This window comes from Populus alba, chromosome 4, assembly GCF_005239225.2.
Source record: "Populus alba chromosome 4, ASM523922v2, whole genome shotgun sequence".
In the NCBI taxonomy this organism is placed as follows: domain Eukaryota; kingdom Viridiplantae; phylum Streptophyta; class Magnoliopsida; order Malpighiales; family Salicaceae; genus Populus; species Populus alba.
The window spans coordinates 13,711,279-13,727,792 of NC_133287.1; the positions used below are offsets into that span (position 1 = coordinate 13,711,279).

Genomic DNA, 16,514 nt, shown 5'->3' on the forward strand with positions numbered 1-16,514 from the left:
ACCGTGAAGCCTAGCAATTGTGCTGGAAGCATGCAGAGGAAAATTCAGCAACCGGATCGTCAACATAAGAATTTTCAAACGACTTTAATTTTCTTGTCTGATGGCAATGAAGCCAAGCGAAAGTTGACGGGTTTCCAGCCCAAGAAGAGTTTTTTAAATGGCATGTGGACCTTTCGCATTCAGACATGAAGTATAATTTCTGAGCTAGAAATTTTGCATGAAACAATTTTAAATTCTTTACGCTGAATTAGCCAAGTCAAGCACAATACATGATCTTTAACCAAAAGCCCAGGGAGAGTAACCAATTACGATCAATCTCTAAGATGACATTTCTTCAATCCCAAAACTGACAACCCATCTCCAAATCGTGCAAGCAATGCTTTGAAACGATCAACTAGTCATCAACCTGGAATTCATTTGCTTTGAAGCCATCAACTAGTCATCAGCCTGGAATTCAATTTTACAACTGTCTGGAATTTATTTTCCAAGAAAGTTTATCCTCGCGGAAACTTCAACTTGATTAGGAGAAACAAACTGCGTTTCGCTTCTATCGGAATTATTCAAGCATCCTCTTCAAGCCTCCAACGAATTCCTTAACAATTAGCGGTATTAGATTACCATTTTTATCATACTATCTATCCCCCATTATCTAGGCACGGTTAAACACAGAATACAAATCACACCACAGCATGGCGCCTCAAGTTCACGTAATTATTGTCATTGTACTTCATTATTGTCCATATACTCGAGGATTATAGATAGGAGCCGTATAGAATATGTAAGTGTATCTTTAATTTATTTCTTTATAGTAATCGAGCATAATTAAATTAAAAGAGCACCACCATTAAGAAGATAGTGACCGAAGGAATAGAAAACTTACAATATAAGTAAAGAAACAAAAATCAAACTAATTAGTCTAGTTCATGATACATTCATGGCGTCTAATCTGATCAGAACCTGTGCAACTAAAGTTTCTAATTGAGAATTTCAACCAAAAGGCCAAAACATTGAAAGGAAAGATAAAAAATCACATCCCAATTGTAGACCTTGGACTCGAAGATAAGTCGATTGCGAACTAACTAGATAGATCAATAAAAGCCTTTGCATAGAAGAGTAATATCCCGACACTGAAAATTACCTCTTACCGAGCAGTACCATTCTTGAAGATTTTGTTCAAGGTCCCTAGATAGACAACTTAAACACCCGAACCAACGCATGAATCTACCCTAAAAAATCCACATAATAGAACAGTGATGGAATAGATGATTACTGGTCCCAATCTCCTCGCAATAACAAGGAAAAAGAGCATCCTCATAATTAACAATCCTCTCAGCTAAAAAAACCCATACTGATGAGACTACAATTAAGTTGGAGACAAATGAACACATCAATTATAAGAGGTGCAAAACCTTTCTAAAGCGAGAGAAAAAAAAAAAAAAAAGGAGCCCCTGAAGCAGATATGCTATCTAGAAATTTGCAACACTGGATAAGTGTTGGAACTATCAAATTTTCATACCCTACTATCTTCACCTCCAGAAAAAACTAAACAACGCTCCACCTCTGCAGTTAAATTTTCCCGCATACAAAGCTCACGAGACCTCGGATTCCTCCTCTGAAGCCAAGCTGATCGAATTATCAATCGGGCTATACATATTGGCAAGGCCAACTGATTGCTGAAGAGAAAGATTAAATAGTCTAGGAAATAAATTATGAAGAGGAGCTGGAGTACCTAGCCAAGAATCAATCCAAGACCAAATGTTATTGTCATCACCTACCTTGAACCCAATGCTTGACTTAAGTGGAATGGCTATGCTTTTCTCTTGTGGAGAAAGTCAAAACAATGCCACGCCAGGTTGGAGAAAGAGAAACAGCAAACACAGGAAGCCCATTGTCGTGGCGTGCACGGCGTCGATTGGCAGATCTGTCTCCTAAGTGTGTTGACAAAGGGTTTTGGATTTAATCATAAAATTATGATTTTAAGGTTCAAGAGTCGCCGCGTAGTATTATGGTCGCTAGAAAACCTAATGGTATGCGAGAGTCCGAGTAAGGGATTGGTTGTGCAAGGGAAAGACGCATCACCCCAGCGCACCATATCTACGGTAAGTTGCATTGTTATTTGATTGTTATTCTAATTCGCATTTCTGTCTATTGGTCTTGTCTAGAGTTCAATGTAGATCTCCTTTCATGAGGGAGTCTCTACCTTATCGGGTTAAATCTTGACCATTCCAAAGGCCAAACTTATTTATTTCGTGGATATAGCTAAGTCATAGCATTCCGAATGACAAAATAATTATATGGGATATTTTATATTTTAATCAAACCCTAATAGATAATCATAAACCGGTTATGATATTCTTTTTGTATTTTTTAAATCATGATAAAAATGGTTTTTATCTCTCTTCAGAAAATACGCATGAAAAACTTTGAGGTTTTGACCGTATGCACAAACACCACCATAAATTTGACTAAAACCAACGGAATTACCGATGGCCTTTTTCTGTCGGTAATTTGCGGTGATATTTACCGACGAATGTAAATCAGTCGGTAAAACCATTGGTATATACCAACGAAATAATTTTTTCGGTAATACCATCGATATATGTTGTCGGAATTTCAGTGAAGAGAGAAAAAGAAAATAAAATAAGATGTTGTCAGCGATAATCCATCAAGAAACAACCAACGCGTGTAACACCTTGACAAAAAAGCCGCCGCGGGGAATCCAATGAGATGGAGAAATGAGGTTCTTAACCGGCAAATTCGGCCACTTTAGCACTATAAGCGCCAAAATTGCTTACACCCCCTGATCCCCTTGAATTTAAGGATTATTTCAAAGAGACCCTACATTTTGCATCCTCAGGAATTAATTAAGTTCCATAGGTATTATCTATTTATTTTTCACTTGGTCTTGATAAATTTCAGTCTGACAATGCATTCCTCGAATTCTAGTGAAAAGGTTAATGCATGGATAGAAGTATCCTTCAAAATATTACTGGAAAAAGAAATTGCGCGGAGCAAGTTATTATTTAATATCGAATTCGATTAATAACCAATCAATACACGTAAACAATAAAAAAATAAAAAAATACAAATAAATGTTATTATGACAGCAAGAACAGCATCCTCGACGAAAGATGTGAGAATTCGAAGACAAAGATCCACTGATGTCCGTAAACTGGAAGGACGCAAACATGGAATAGAATTTATCAGACGTGGAAACCTAACTTGCTGCAACAAAGTATGACTCCAGCGTTTGGAAGGTCTTGATCATACGAAAAGGGCTCCTGCATTGTTAATAAAATTATTAGTTTGTTAAGCATGAAAAAATGAACACAATAAAATTAGTATTTATGGAAGATGATATACAAGAATACCTTATTATATATTTCGTGCCATTGTTTATTCAATTCTCGACTTCTTACGGCTACGAGCTGATCCCTCCTCCACTCGAGATTTTGATTCTCTGTTATTGCAATCATTTGTGCTATGAGAAATGTTGAGAGATTTTTTTGATAATAATAAGAGGAGATGAAAAGAGTCCTCACATGTTATCGTTGAGTTTAGTACTTTCGTCCTTCTTCAGAAATTGCTCAAACCACTTCACAGAATTTTTGGCATATCGTTTCAAGTTGTTTTCGTAGTCAATGTAGAAGAGACCAAACCTTGAACCATAGCCGGATCCCCATTCAAAATCATCCAAGAATGACCAAGCAAAAAACCCCTTGACATCGACACCATGGTCACTGCAAAAGTCAAGCTTTTAGAGCAGAACAGACTGAGAAAGAAATTCCTTTTAAAATAAAAACTAGTACAGTTTGAAAAAGGAAGCGAGAACATGAATTTGGAAAGCACAAACTCACTTGATAGATTTCAGAACATTGTGGAAAATGTCTTTATAATATTGCTCTCTTATGGGATCATTCAGGGCTTCCTCTAGTGACGAGGAACTCACGTCATCAACTCCTAATTAAAAAAAAACCGACAAATCAGTAAATCAGAGCTTCTTGACAGCTATAACCATAAACACATGAGGGCTGTTAGCTCTGTTCTTACCATTTTCAGTGATATATATTGTTGGATTTTCATACGCGTCCTTTACGTAATTCAAAAGATGACGAATACCTTCGGGATAAATATAAAGCCAACTTGAACCCGCCTGCGAATTTGATTTATATATCTCAATACCAAGGGGAAAAGAGAAAGATTCTACACATCAATTACTAATTTGTTGAAACAAGAATGAAGAATCACATTCACCTGTGGGCCTATTGGTATTCCATTTCTCTCCCCTGTAAAATAACATCAACACAAGTGAGAAAGCGTAGAATTTTAGACCTTGTATTCTTCTTATTCTGAGAGTTTTTTTTTTATCATTTAATTAACAAGTAAATAAATTCACCTGGCCAGTTAACACGAGCATCTTCCATGAACCCAATATTTTTATAGTTAACATCCTCAACGTTCTGAGCATAATATGTAGTGTAGTAATTGATCCCGATAAAGTCATAAGATCCTCTCAGCATCTTGGATTCCTCCTCACTGAATCTAGGCAATCTTCCTCCGACGTAGTCGTGCATATTCTGTGGATACTCACCTTTAGTTAGAGGATCCACGTACCTGCCAAAAACATACAAGGATACACTAGATTAACCGGTGATCCTGGTTTCTTCTCCATAGAATTTAAGAATCCAAATTAATGTTTCAAATTATTATATATCCAAATCAGCTGGCAAAATGCTTACCATCCAAGCATAAAATCAAGGCTTCGTTCAGTTGCCATCCGATCACTTTCACTAGTTGAGTAAGGTTCAAACCAATGAGAAACGAGGGTTATCCCAATTTTTCCTCCTTGACGCGTCTGACGAGATTTTGTCAATGATAAAATTAGCACAGTCACACTGAAAACTTTGGTGAAACATGTTATGAAACGAACCACAAATTAATTATAGCTTTAGCTTTTGCAAACCTGATACTTTTCCTTGTATACTTTCACAGCCGTTGCATGAGCAAGCAATAGATGATGGGTTACAATGTAAACCTCGGTGGCACCAGAGATTTTGGGCTGGCCTGGATAATTCTCCAAAGTTGAAATTCTGCCGGGTGCCATGCTGCCCGTGTCATAACCATTGACGCTAAACATAAAAGGCTCATTTAAAGTGATCCAGTGCTTCACTCGGTCTCCAAATCTTTGAAAGCAAAGCTCCACAAAGTCTCGGAAATCGTTTCTATACGAGTTTTGAAATGATTAGATTCAAGCATGGAGGATTTCAAATTAAAGTGGGATGTTTATATAATATGAATATAAAAACGATTACTTACAAAATATCAGGGCTCAAGAAACCACCATATTTGTCCTCAATTGCTTGTGGAGTGTCCCAATGAAAGAGAGTTACATAAGGCTGTATACCTGTACATTTCAGAGCAAAAATAATATGAGAAAACTAAAGTGTGAAACGTTTTGTATGAAAGTTTGGAAAATGCTTTTCAAATCTTCGAAATTCAAGCAAAGTAAGATTGCCCCTGCATTTACCATGGCCACTTCAAGATGCTTATTTAGTCGGTAACATTATTATGAAACACAGTGATCGAGGAAAAGGAAAGGGTTATAACCATTTTTTATGAGCTCATCGATGAGATTGCTGTAAAACTGGATCCCTTCTTCGTTTATTCCAGCACTTAGTCTGCCATCTGATGAATTCAATTCGATGATTGAAAAGTCAAAGTAAGGAAAAATGTGGGACTTCGAATGTCAAGTCGCGTCCCATCCTGGTGAATTAAAAAGGAACGAGAAGTAGGGTAAAAACAAAAGAAACACACTTACGTGGTAATACCCTAGACCAAGAAATAGAGAATCTGAAAGCATCCATTCCCATTCCCCTCATTCTTTGCACATCTTCCTGTAACATTTTGTGTGTAAAATATATCAGCAAGTGTAATGGTGATCAGATCGACAAGAGGCAACCAAAAGAAAAATAAGATGAACATCGTACCTTGTAGCGATTATAGAAATCAACTGCCACCTTCGCATTGCTATGGTCGCTTATCCTCTCTGCAATTTTTCAGAATCTGTTCTTAAATTCCTTTGAATATATATTATTTGATAAAAATCATATTTACATCTTTAATTTGCACGCACTTTCGCCCCCTAACCCCAAAAGTCACCTTCTTTCTTTCCCTTTCCTCTCTCCTTTTCGGATTTAATAGACAAAATACACTATGGTTTTAGGCAGGCCATCAACATGCTGGCAGGTGACTCCTTGAGAGATTTATATTCGTTGTTTTAGTTAGGAAAGCATTGTAACGAACCCCTGCATTGAATAAAGAGATACCTGGATGCTCCTCGATGAAGGTGTCCCATATATTCGGCCCTTTACCTCTCCTGTTTGTTTCACCTTCAAACTGCATATAATTTAAACGTTATCAGAGAGCAATCAATTGAGGCGTTTCTCTCTTCGACCAGAGTACTTGAAGCAATGTTTGTACCTGGTAAGCTGATGAAGAAGATCCAAAAAGGAAACCATCTGGGAAAGAATTACGACTCAACTTGGCAATACTTCCCATGATATACACTAAGTCTTTGTTGAACAGCCTTGCAGAAGAGCAATAAAAGCTTGAGCAGAGCTAAAGAGTGTTGGGCGATCAGAATAAAGAATGTATAGTGAGATAGCAGTGAAAAAATAAATAAATGAACGTATGAAGTATGGATTTTGTAAGAACATCGACATGCCAGAGCCTATTTATAGGCATCATTTTGAAAGGTTATTCTCAACAACCAAGAAGGATAATTGTGGTCAATTATTACTGTTTGTTTCGATTGACCGATCAATGAAAATTCAATTTGGAACTTCTAATTGGATAAGGATATATATTTGTCATTTGAGGAATTCATTGTGTTGAAACAAGCACCAAACTTAAGATTCCGTGCTCTAATTGCACCGTGAAGCCTAGCAATTGTGCTGGAAGCATGCAGGGAAAATTCAGCAACCGGATCGTCAACATAAGAATTTTCAACGACTTTAATTTTCTTGTCTGATGGCAATGAAGCCAAGCGAAAGTTGACGGGTTTCCAGCCCAAGAAGAGTTTTTAAATGGCATGTGGACCTTTCGCATTCAGACATGAAGTATATTCTGAGCTAGAGATTTTGCATGAAACAATTTTAAATTCTTTACGCTGAATTAGCCAAGTCAAGCACAATACATGATCTTTAACCAAAAGCCCAGGAGAGTAACCAATTACGATCAATCTCTAAGATGACATTTCTTCAATCCCAAACTGACAACCCATCTCCAAATCGTGCAAGCAATGCTTTGAAACGATCAACTAGTCATCAACCTGGAATTCATTTGCTTTGAAGCCATCAACTAGTCATCAGCCTGGAATTCAATTTTACAACTGTCTGGAATTTATTTTCCAAGAAAGTTTATCCTCGCGGAAACTTCAACTTGATTAGGAGAAACAAACTGCGTTTCGCTTCTATCGGAATTATTCAAGCATCCTCTTCAAGCCTCCAACGAATTCCTTAACAATTAGCGGTATTAGATTACCATTTTTATCATACTATCTATCCCCCATTATCTAGGCACGGTTAAACACAGAATACAAATCACACCACAGCATAGTGCCTCAAGTTCACGTAATTATTGTCATTGTACTTCATTATTGTCCATATACTCGAGGATTATAGATAAGAGCCGTATGGAATATGTAAGTGTATCTTTAATTTATTTCTTTATAGCAATCGAGCATAATTAAATTAAAAGAGCAACATTAAGAAGATAGTGACCGAAGGAATAAAAACTTACAATATAAGTAAAGAAACAAAAATCAAACTAGTTAGTCTAGTTCAAGATACATTCATGGCGTCTAATCTGATCAGAACCTGTGCAACTAAAGTTTCTAATTGAGAATTTCAACCAAAAGGCCAAACATTGAAAGGAAAGATAAAAAATCACATCCCAATTGTAGACCTTGGACTCGAAGATAAGTCGATTGCGAACTAACTAGATAGATCAATAAAAGCCTTTGCATAGAAGAATAATATCCCCACACTGAAAATTACCTCTTACCGAGCTGTGCCATTCTTGTGAGATTTTGTTCAAGGTCCCTAGATAGACAACTTAAACACCCGAACCAATGCATGAATCTACCCTAAAAAATCCACATAATAGTACAGTGATGGAATAGATGATTACTGGTCCCAATCTCCTCGCAATAACAAGGAAAAAGAGCATCCTCATAATTAACAATCCTCTCAGCTAAAAAACCCCTACTGATGAGACTACAATTGAGTTGGAGACAAATGAACATCAATTTTAAGAGGTGCGAAACCTTTCTAAAGCGAGAGAAAAGAAAAGAAAAAAAAAAGGAGCCCCTGAAGCAGATATGCTATCTAGAAATTTGCAACACTGGATAAGTGTTGGAAGTATCAAATTTTCATACCCTACTATCTTCACCTCCAGAAAAAACTAAACAACGCTCCACCTCTGCAGTTAAATTTTCCCGCATACAAAGCTCACGAGACCTCAGATTCCTCCTCTAAAGCCAAGCTGATCGAATTATCAATCGGGCTATACATATTGGCAAGGCCAACTGATTGCTGAAGAGAAAGATTAAATAGTCTAGGAAATAAATTATGAAGAGGAGCTGGAGTACCTAGCCAAGAATCAATCCAAGACCAAATGTTATTGTCATCACCTACCTTGAACCCAATGCTTGACTTAAGTGGAATGGCTATGCTTTCTCTTGTGGAGAAAGTCAAAACAATGCCACGCCAGGTTGGAGAAAGAGAAACAGCAAACACAGGAAGCCCATTGTCGTGGCGTGCACGGCGTCGATTGGCAGATCTGTCTCCTAACTGTGTTGACAAAGGGTTTTGGATTTAATCATAAAATTATGATTATAAGGTTCAAGAGTCGCCGCGTAGTATTATGGTCGCTAGAAAACCTAATGGTATGCGAGAGTCCGAGTAAGGGATTGGTTGTGCACGGGAAAAACGCGTCACCCCAGGGCACCATATCTAGGGTAAGTTGCGTTGTTATTTGATGGTTATTCTAATTCGCATTTCTGTCTATTGGTCTTGTCTAAAGTTCAATGTAGATCTCCTTTCATGAGGGAGTCTCTACCTTATCGGGTTAAATCCTGACCATTCCAAAGGCCAAACTTATTTATTTCGTGGATATAGCTAAGTCATAGCATTCCGAATGACAAAATAATTATATGGGATATTTTATATTTTAATCAAACCCTAATAGATAATCATAAACCGGTTATGATATTCTTTTTGTATTTTTTAAATCATGATAAAAATGGTTTTTATCTCTCTTCAGAAAACACGCATGAAAAACTTTTAGGTTTTGACCGTATGCACAAACACCACCATAAATTTGACTAAAACCAACGGAATTACCGATGGTCTTTTTCTGTCGGTAATTTGCGGTGATATTTACCGAAGAATGTAAATCAGTCGGTAAAACCATTGGTATATACCAACGAAATAATTTTTTCGGTAATACCATCGATATATGTTGTCGGAATTTCAGTGAAGAGAGAAAAACGAAAATAAAATAAAATAAAATGCTGTGAGCGATAATCCATCAAGAAACAACGAACACGTGTAATACCTTGACAAAAAAGCCGCCGCGGGGAATCCAATGAGATGGAGAAATGAGGTTCTTAACCGGCAAATTCGGCCACTTTAGCACTATAAGCGCCAAAATTGCTTACACCCCCTGATCCCCTTGAATTTAAGGATTATTTCAAAGAGACCCTACATTTTGCATCCTCAGGAATTAATTAAGTTCCATAGGTATTATCTATTTATTTTTCACTTGGTCTTGATAAATTTCAGTCTGACAATGCATTCCTCGAATTCTAGTGAAAAGGTTAATGCATGAATAGAAGTATCCTTCAAAATATTACTGGAAAAAGAAATTGCGCGGAGCAAGTTATTATTTAATATCGAATTCGATTAATAACCAGTCAATACACGTAAACAATAAAAAAATAAAAAATACAAATAAATGTTATTATGACAGCAAGAACAGCATCCTCGACGAAGATGTGAGAATTCGAAGACAAAGATCCACTGATGTCCGTAAACTGGAAGGACGCAAACATGGAATAGAATTTATCAGACGTGGAAACCTAACTTGCTGCAACAAAGTATGACTCCAGCGTTTGGAAGGTCTTGATCATACGAAAAGGGCTCCTGCATTGTTAATAAAATTATTAGTTTGTTAAGCATGAAAAATGAACACAATAAAATTAGTATTTATGGAAGATGATATACAAGAATACCTTATTATATATTTCGTGCCATTGTTTATTCAATTCTCGACTTCTTACGGCTACGAGCTGATCCCTCCTCCACTCGAGATTTTGATTCTCTGTTATTGCAATCATTTGTGCTATGAGAAATGTTGAGAGATTTTTTTGATAATAATAAGAGGAGATGAAAAGAGTCCTCACATGTTATCGTTGAGTTTAGTACTTTCGTCCTTCTTCAGAAATTGCTCAAACCACTTCACAGAATTTTTGGCATATCGTTTCAAGTTGTTTTCGTAGTCAATGTAGAAGAGACCAAACCTTGAACCATAGCCGGATCCCCATTCAAAATCATCCAAGAATGACCAAGCAAAAAACCCCTTGACATCGACACCATGGTCACTGCAAAAGTCAAGCTTTTAGAGCAGAACAGACTGAGAAAGAAATTCCTTTTAAAATAAAAACTAGTACAGTTTGAAAAAGGAAGCGAGAACATGAATTTGGAAAGCACAAACTCACTTGATAGATTTCAGAACATTGTGGAAAATGTCTTTATAATATTGCTCTCTTATGGGATCATTCAGGGCTTCCTCTAGTGACGAGGAACTCACGTCATCAACTCCTAATTAAAAAAAAAAAACCGACAAATCAGTAAATCAGAGCTTCTTGACAGCTATAACCATAAACACATGAGGGCTGTTAGCTCTGTTCTTACCATTTTCAGTGATATATATTGTTGGATTTTCATACGCGTCCTTTACGTAATTCAAAAGATGACGAATACCTTCGGGATAAATATAAAGCCAACTTGAACCCGCCTGCGAATTTGATTTATATATCTCAATACCAAGGGGAAAAGAGAAAGATTCTACACATCAATTACTAATTTGTTGAAACAAGAATGAAGAATCACATTCACCTGTGGGCCTATTGGTATTCCATTTCTCTCCCCTGTAAAATAACATCAACACAAGTGAGAAAGCGTAGAATTTTTAGACCTTGTATTCTTCTTATTCTGAGAGTTTTTTTTTTTTTTTTTTATCATTTAATTAACAAGTAAATAAATTCACCTGGCCAGTTAACACGAGCATCTTCCATGAACCCAATATTTTTATAGTTAACATCCTCAACGTTCTGAGCATAATATGTAGTGTAGTAATTGATCCCGATAAAGTCATAAGATCCTCTCAGCATCTTGGATTCCTCCTCACTGAATCTAGGCAATCTTCCTCCGACGTAGTCGTGCATATTCTGTGGATACTCACCTTTAGTTAGAGGATCCATGTACCTGCCAAAGACATACAAGGATACACTAGATTAACCGGTGATCCTGGTTTCTTCTCCATAGAATTTAAGAATCCAAATTAATGTTTCAAATTATTATATATCCAAATCAGCTGGCAAAATGCTTACCATCCAAGCATAAAATCAAGGCTTCGTTCAGTTGCCATCCGATCACTTTCACTAGTTGAGTAAGGTTCAAACCAATGAGAAACGAGGGTTATCCCAATTTTTCCTCCTTGACGCGTCTGACGAGATTTTGTCAATGATAAAATTAGCACAGTCACACTGAAAACTTTGGTGAAACATGTTATGAAACGAACCACAAATTAATTATAGCTTTAGCTTTTGCAAACCTGATACTTTTCCTTGTATACTTTCACAGCCGTTGCATGAGCAAGCAATAGATGATGGGTTACAATGTAAACCTCGGTGGCACCAGAGATTTTGGGCTGGCCTGGATAATTCTCCAAAGTTGAAATTCTGCCGGGTGCCATGCTGCCCGTGTCATAACCATTGACGCTAAACATAAAAGGCTCATTTAAAGTGATCCAGTGCTTCACTCGGTCTCCAAATCTTTGAAAGCAAAGCTCCACAAAGTCTCGGAAATCGTTTCTATACGAGTTTTGAAATGATTAGATTCAAGCATGGAGGATTCAAATTAAAGTGGGATGTTTATATAATATGAATATAAAAACGATTACTTACAAAATATCAGGGCTCAAGAAACCACCATATTTGTCCTCAATTGCTTGTGGAGTGTCCCAATGAAAGAGAGTTACATAAGGCTGTATACCTGTACATTTCAGAGCAAAAATAATATGAGAAAACTAAAGTGTGAAACGTTTTGTATGAAAGTTTGGAAAATGCTTTTCAAATCTTCGAAATTCAAGCAAAGTAAGATTGCCCCTGCATTTACCATGGCCACTTCAAGATGCTTATTTAGTCGGTAACATTATTATGAAACACAGTGATCGAGGAAAAGGAAAGGGTTATAACCATTTTTTATGAGCTCATCGATGAGATTGCTGTAAAACTGGATCCCTTCTTCGTTTATTCCAGCACTTAGTCTGCCATCTGATGAATTCAATTCGATGATTGAAAAGTCAAAGTAAGGAAAAATGTGGGACTTCGAATGTCAAGTCGCGTCCCATCCTGGTGAATTAAAAAGGAACGAGAAGTAGGGTAAAAACAAAAGAACACACTTACGTGGTAATACCCTAGACCAAGAAATAGAGAATCTGAAAGCATCCATTCCCATTCCCCTCATTCTTTGCACATCTTCCTGTAACATTTTGTGTGTAAAATATATCAGCAAGTGTAATGGTGATCAGATCGACAAGAGGCAACCAAAAGAAAAATAAGATGAACATCGTACCTTGTAGCGATTATAGAAATCAACTGCCACCTTCGCATTGCTATGGTCGCTTATCCTCTCTGCAATTTTTCAGAATCTGTTCTTAAATTCCTTTGAATATATATTATTTGATAAAAATCATATTTACATCTTTAATTTGCACGCACTTTCGCCCCCTAACCCCAAAAGTCACCTTCTTTCTTTCCCTTTCCTCTCTCCTTTCGGATTTAATAGACAAAATACACTATGGTTTTAGGCAGGCCATCAACATGCTGGCAGGTGACTCCTTGAGAGATTTATATTCGTTGTTTTAGTTAGGAAAGCATTGTAACGAACCCCTGCATTGAATAAAGAGATACCTGGATGCTCCTCGATGAAGGTGTCCCATATATTCGGCCCTTTACCTCTCCTGTTTGTTTCACCTTCAAACTGCATATAATTTAAACGTTATCAGAGAGCAATCAATTGAGGCGTTTCTCTCTTCGACCAGAGTACTTGAAGCAATGTTTGTACCTGGTAAGCTGATGAAGAAGATCCAAAAAGGAAACCATCTGGGAAAGAATTACGACTCAACTTGGCAATACTTCCCATGATATACACTAAGTCTTTGTTGAACAGCCTTGCAGAAGAGCAATAAAAGCTTGAGCAGAGCTAAAGAGTGTTGGGCGATCAGAATAAAGAATGTATAGTGAGATAGCAGTGAAAAAATAAATAAATGAACGTATGAAGTATGGATTTTGTAAGAACATCGACATGCCAGAGCCTATTTATAGGCATCATTTTGAAAGGTTATTCTCAACAACCAAGAAGGATAATTGTGGTCAATTATTACTGTTTGTTTCGATTGACCGATCAATGAAAATTCAATTTGGAACTTCTAATTGGATAAGGATATATATTTGTCATTTGAGGAATTCATTGTGTTGAAACAAGCACCAAACTTAAGATTCCGTGCTCTAATTGCACCGTGAAGCCTAGCAATTGTGCTGGAAGCATGCAGGGAAAATTCAGCAACCGGATCGTCAACATAAGAATTTTCAACGACTTTAATTTTCTTGTCTGATGGCAATGAAGCCAAGCGAAAGTTGACGGGTTTCCAGCCCAAGAAGAGTTTTTAAATGGCATGTGGACCTTTCGCATTCAGACATGAAGTATATTCTGAGCTAGAGATTTTGCATGAAACAATTTTAAATTCTTTACGCTGAATTAGCCAAGTCAAGCACAATACATGATCTTTAACCAAAAGCCCAGGAGAGTAACCAATTACGATCAATCTCTAAGATGACATTTCTTCAATCCCAAACTGACAACCCATCTCCAAATCGTGCAAGCAATGCTTTGAAACGATCAACTAGTCATCAACCTGGAATTCATTTGCTTTGAAGCCATCAACTAGTCATCAGCCTGGAATTCAATTTTACAACTGTCTGGAATTTATTTTCCAAGAAAGTTTATCCTCGCGGAAACTTCAACTTGATTAGGAGAAACAAACTGCGTTTCGCTTCTATCGGAATTATTCAAGCATCCTCTTCAAGCCTCCAACGAATTCCTTAACAATTAGCGGTATTAGATTACCATTTTTATCATACTATCTATCCCCCATTATCTAGGCACGGTTAAACACAGAATACAAATCACACCACAGCATAGTGCCTCAAGTTCACGTAATTATTGTCATTGTACTTCATTATTGTCCATATACTCGAGGATTATAGATAAGAGCCGTATGGAATATGTAAGTGTATCTTTAATTTATTTCTTTATAGCAATCGAGCATAATTAAATTAAAAGAGCAACATTAAGAAGATAGTGACCGAAGGAATAAAAACTTACAATATAAGTAAAGAAACAAAAATCAAACTAGTTAGTCTAGTTCAAGATACATTCATGGCGTCTAATCTGATCAGAACCTGTGCAACTAAAGTTTCTAATTGAGAATTTCAACCAAAAGGCCAAACATTGAAAGGAAAGATAAAAAATCACATCCCAATTGTAGACCTTGGACTCGAAGATAAGTCGATTGCGAACTAACTAGATAGATCAATAAAAGCCTTTGCATAGAAGAATAATATCCCCACACTGAAAATTACCTCTTACCGAGCTGTGCCATTCTTGAAGATTTTGTTCAAGGTCCCTAGATAGACAACTTAAACACCCGAACCAATGCATGAATCTACCCTAAAAAATCCACATAATAGTACAGTGATGGAATAGATGATTACTGGTCCCAATCTCCTCGCAATAACAAGGAAAAAGAGCATCCTCATAATTAACAATCCTCTCAGCTAAAAAACCCCTACTGATGAGACTACAATTGAGTTGGAGACAAATGAACATCAATTTTAAGAGGTGCGAAACCTTTCTAAAGCGAGAGAAAAGAAAAGAAAAAAAAAAAGGAGCCCCTGAAGCAGATATGCTATCTAGAAATTTGCAACACTGGATAAGTGTTGGAAGTATCAAATTTTCATACCCTACTATCTTCACCTCCAGAAAAAACTAAACAACGCTCCACCTCTGCAGTTAAATTTTCCCGCATACAAAGCTCACGAGACCTCAGATTCCTCCTCTAAAGCCAAGCTGATCGAATTATCAATCGGGCTATACATATTGGCAAGGCCAACTGATTGCTGAAGAGAAAGATTAAATAGTCTAGGAAATAAATTATGAAGAGGAGCTGGAGTACCTAGCCAAGAATCAATCCAAGACCAAATGTTATTGTCATCACCTACCTTGAACCCAATGCTTGACTTAAGTGGAATGGCTATGCTTTCTCTTGTGGAGAAAGTCAAAACAATGCCACGCCAGGTTGGAGAAAGAGAAACAGCAAACACAGGAAGCCCATTGTCGTGGCGTGCACGGCGTCGATTGGCAGATCTGTCTCCTAACTGTGTTGACAAAGGGTTTTGGATTTAATCATAAAATTATGATTATAAGGTTCAAGAGTCGCCGCGTAGTATTATGGTCGCTAGAAAACCTAATGGTATGCGAGAGTCCGAGTAAGGGATTGGTTGTGCACGGGAAAAACGCGTCACCCCAGGGCACCATATCTAGGGTAAGTTGCGTTGTTATTTGATGGTTATTCTAATTCGCATTTCTGTCTATTGGTCTTGTCTAAAGTTCAATGTAGATCTCCTTTCATGAGGGAGTCTCTACCTTATCGGGTTAAATCCTGACCATTCCAAAGGCCAAACTTATTTATTTCGTGGATATAGCTAAGTCATAGCATTCCGAATGACAAAATAATTATATGGGATATTTTATATTTTAATCAAACCCTAATAGATAATCATAAACCGGTTATGATATTCTTTTTGTATTTTTTAAATCATGATAAAAATGGTTTTTATCTCTCTTCAGAAAACACGCATGAAAAACTTTTAGGTTTTGACCGTATGCACAAACACCACCATAAATTTGACTAAAACCAACGGAATTACCGATGGTCTTTTTCTGTCGGTAATTTGCGGTGATATTTACCGAAGAATGTAAATCAGTCGGTAAAACCATTGGTATATACCAACGAAATAATTTTTTCGGTAATACCATCGATATATGTTGTCGGAATTTCAGTGAAGAGAGAAAACGAAAATAAAATAAAATAAAATGCTGTGAGCG

General features: G+C 37.0%; 3 protein-coding genes across 3 annotated transcripts in view; all 3 read right to left on the minus strand.

Annotated features, from left to right (window-relative positions):
- LOC118060727 (beta-glucosidase 12-like) overlaps nt 1-1,158 on the minus strand; it is a 3,544-nt gene extending 2,386 nt beyond the window's left edge. Inside the window, exon 1 of the mRNA XM_073408907.1 lies at nt 1,146-1,158. Coding sequence (XP_073265008.1) covers nt 1,146-1,158 — 13 coding nt within the window. The remainder of the gene's footprint in view (nt 1-1,145) is intronic.
- Nucleotides 1,159-3,141: 1,983 nt separating this feature from the next.
- LOC118028948 (beta-glucosidase 12) lies at nt 3,142-6,691 on the minus strand. Its single transcript, XM_035032699.2, has 15 exons — nt 6,481-6,691; nt 6,327-6,396; nt 5,988-6,046; nt 5,819-5,894; nt 5,608-5,685; nt 5,317-5,404; nt 4,964-5,222; nt 4,740-4,855; nt 4,397-4,614; nt 4,255-4,286; nt 4,051-4,153; nt 3,858-3,960; nt 3,543-3,740; nt 3,372-3,460; nt 3,142-3,281 (listed from the first exon to the last, which is right to left on the minus strand). The coding sequence occupies exons 1-14, from the start codon at nt 6,556-6,558 to the stop codon at nt 3,397-3,399; spliced, it is 1,542 nt and encodes a 513-aa protein (XP_034888590.1). The 5' UTR covers nt 6,559-6,691; the 3' UTR covers nt 3,142-3,281; nt 3,372-3,396.
- Nucleotides 6,692-9,960: 3,269 nt separating this feature from the next.
- Nucleotides 9,961-13,619, minus strand: LOC118028950 (beta-glucosidase 12). Its single transcript, XM_035032701.2, has 15 exons — nt 13,413-13,619; nt 13,259-13,328; nt 12,921-12,979; nt 12,752-12,827; nt 12,542-12,619; nt 12,251-12,338; nt 11,899-12,157; nt 11,675-11,790; nt 11,332-11,549; nt 11,181-11,212; nt 10,977-11,079; nt 10,781-10,883; nt 10,466-10,663; nt 10,295-10,383; nt 9,961-10,205 (listed from the first exon to the last, which is right to left on the minus strand). The coding sequence occupies exons 1-14, from the start codon at nt 13,488-13,490 to the stop codon at nt 10,320-10,322; spliced, it is 1,542 nt and encodes a 513-aa protein (XP_034888592.1). The 5' UTR covers nt 13,491-13,619; the 3' UTR covers nt 9,961-10,205; nt 10,295-10,319.
- Nucleotides 13,620-16,514: the final 2,895 nt, after the last annotated feature.

What these genes read in the sequence shown, in the direction of transcription:
- LOC118028950 (XM_035032701.2), bottom strand. Translation starts at nt 13,490, where the DNA reads ATGGGAAGTATTGCCAAGTTGAGTCGTAATTCTTTCCCAGATGGTTTC. An exon ending in CTTCATCGAGGAGCATCCAG is followed by an intron (nt 12,980 to 13,258) that starts GTATCTCTTTAT and finishes GAAAAATTGCAG; the next exon opens with AGAGGATAAGCGACCATAGC. An exon ending in CTTGATTTTATGCTTGGATG is followed by an intron (nt 11,550 to 11,674) that starts GTAAGCATTTTG and finishes TGTCTTTGGCAG; the next exon opens with GTACATGGATCCTCTAACTA.
- LOC118028948 (XM_035032699.2), bottom strand. Translation starts at nt 6,558, where the DNA reads ATGGGAAGTATTGCCAAGTTGAGTCGTAATTCTTTCCCAGATGGTTTC. An exon ending in TTCTTGAGCCCTGATATTTT is followed by an intron (nt 5,223 to 5,316) that starts GTAAGTAATCGT and finishes AAACTCGTATAG; the next exon opens with AAACGATTTCCGAGACTTTG. An exon ending in AATATATATCACTGAAAATG is followed by an intron (nt 3,961 to 4,050) that starts GTAAGAACAGAG and finishes TTTTTTAATTAG; the next exon opens with GAGTTGATGACGTGAGTTCC.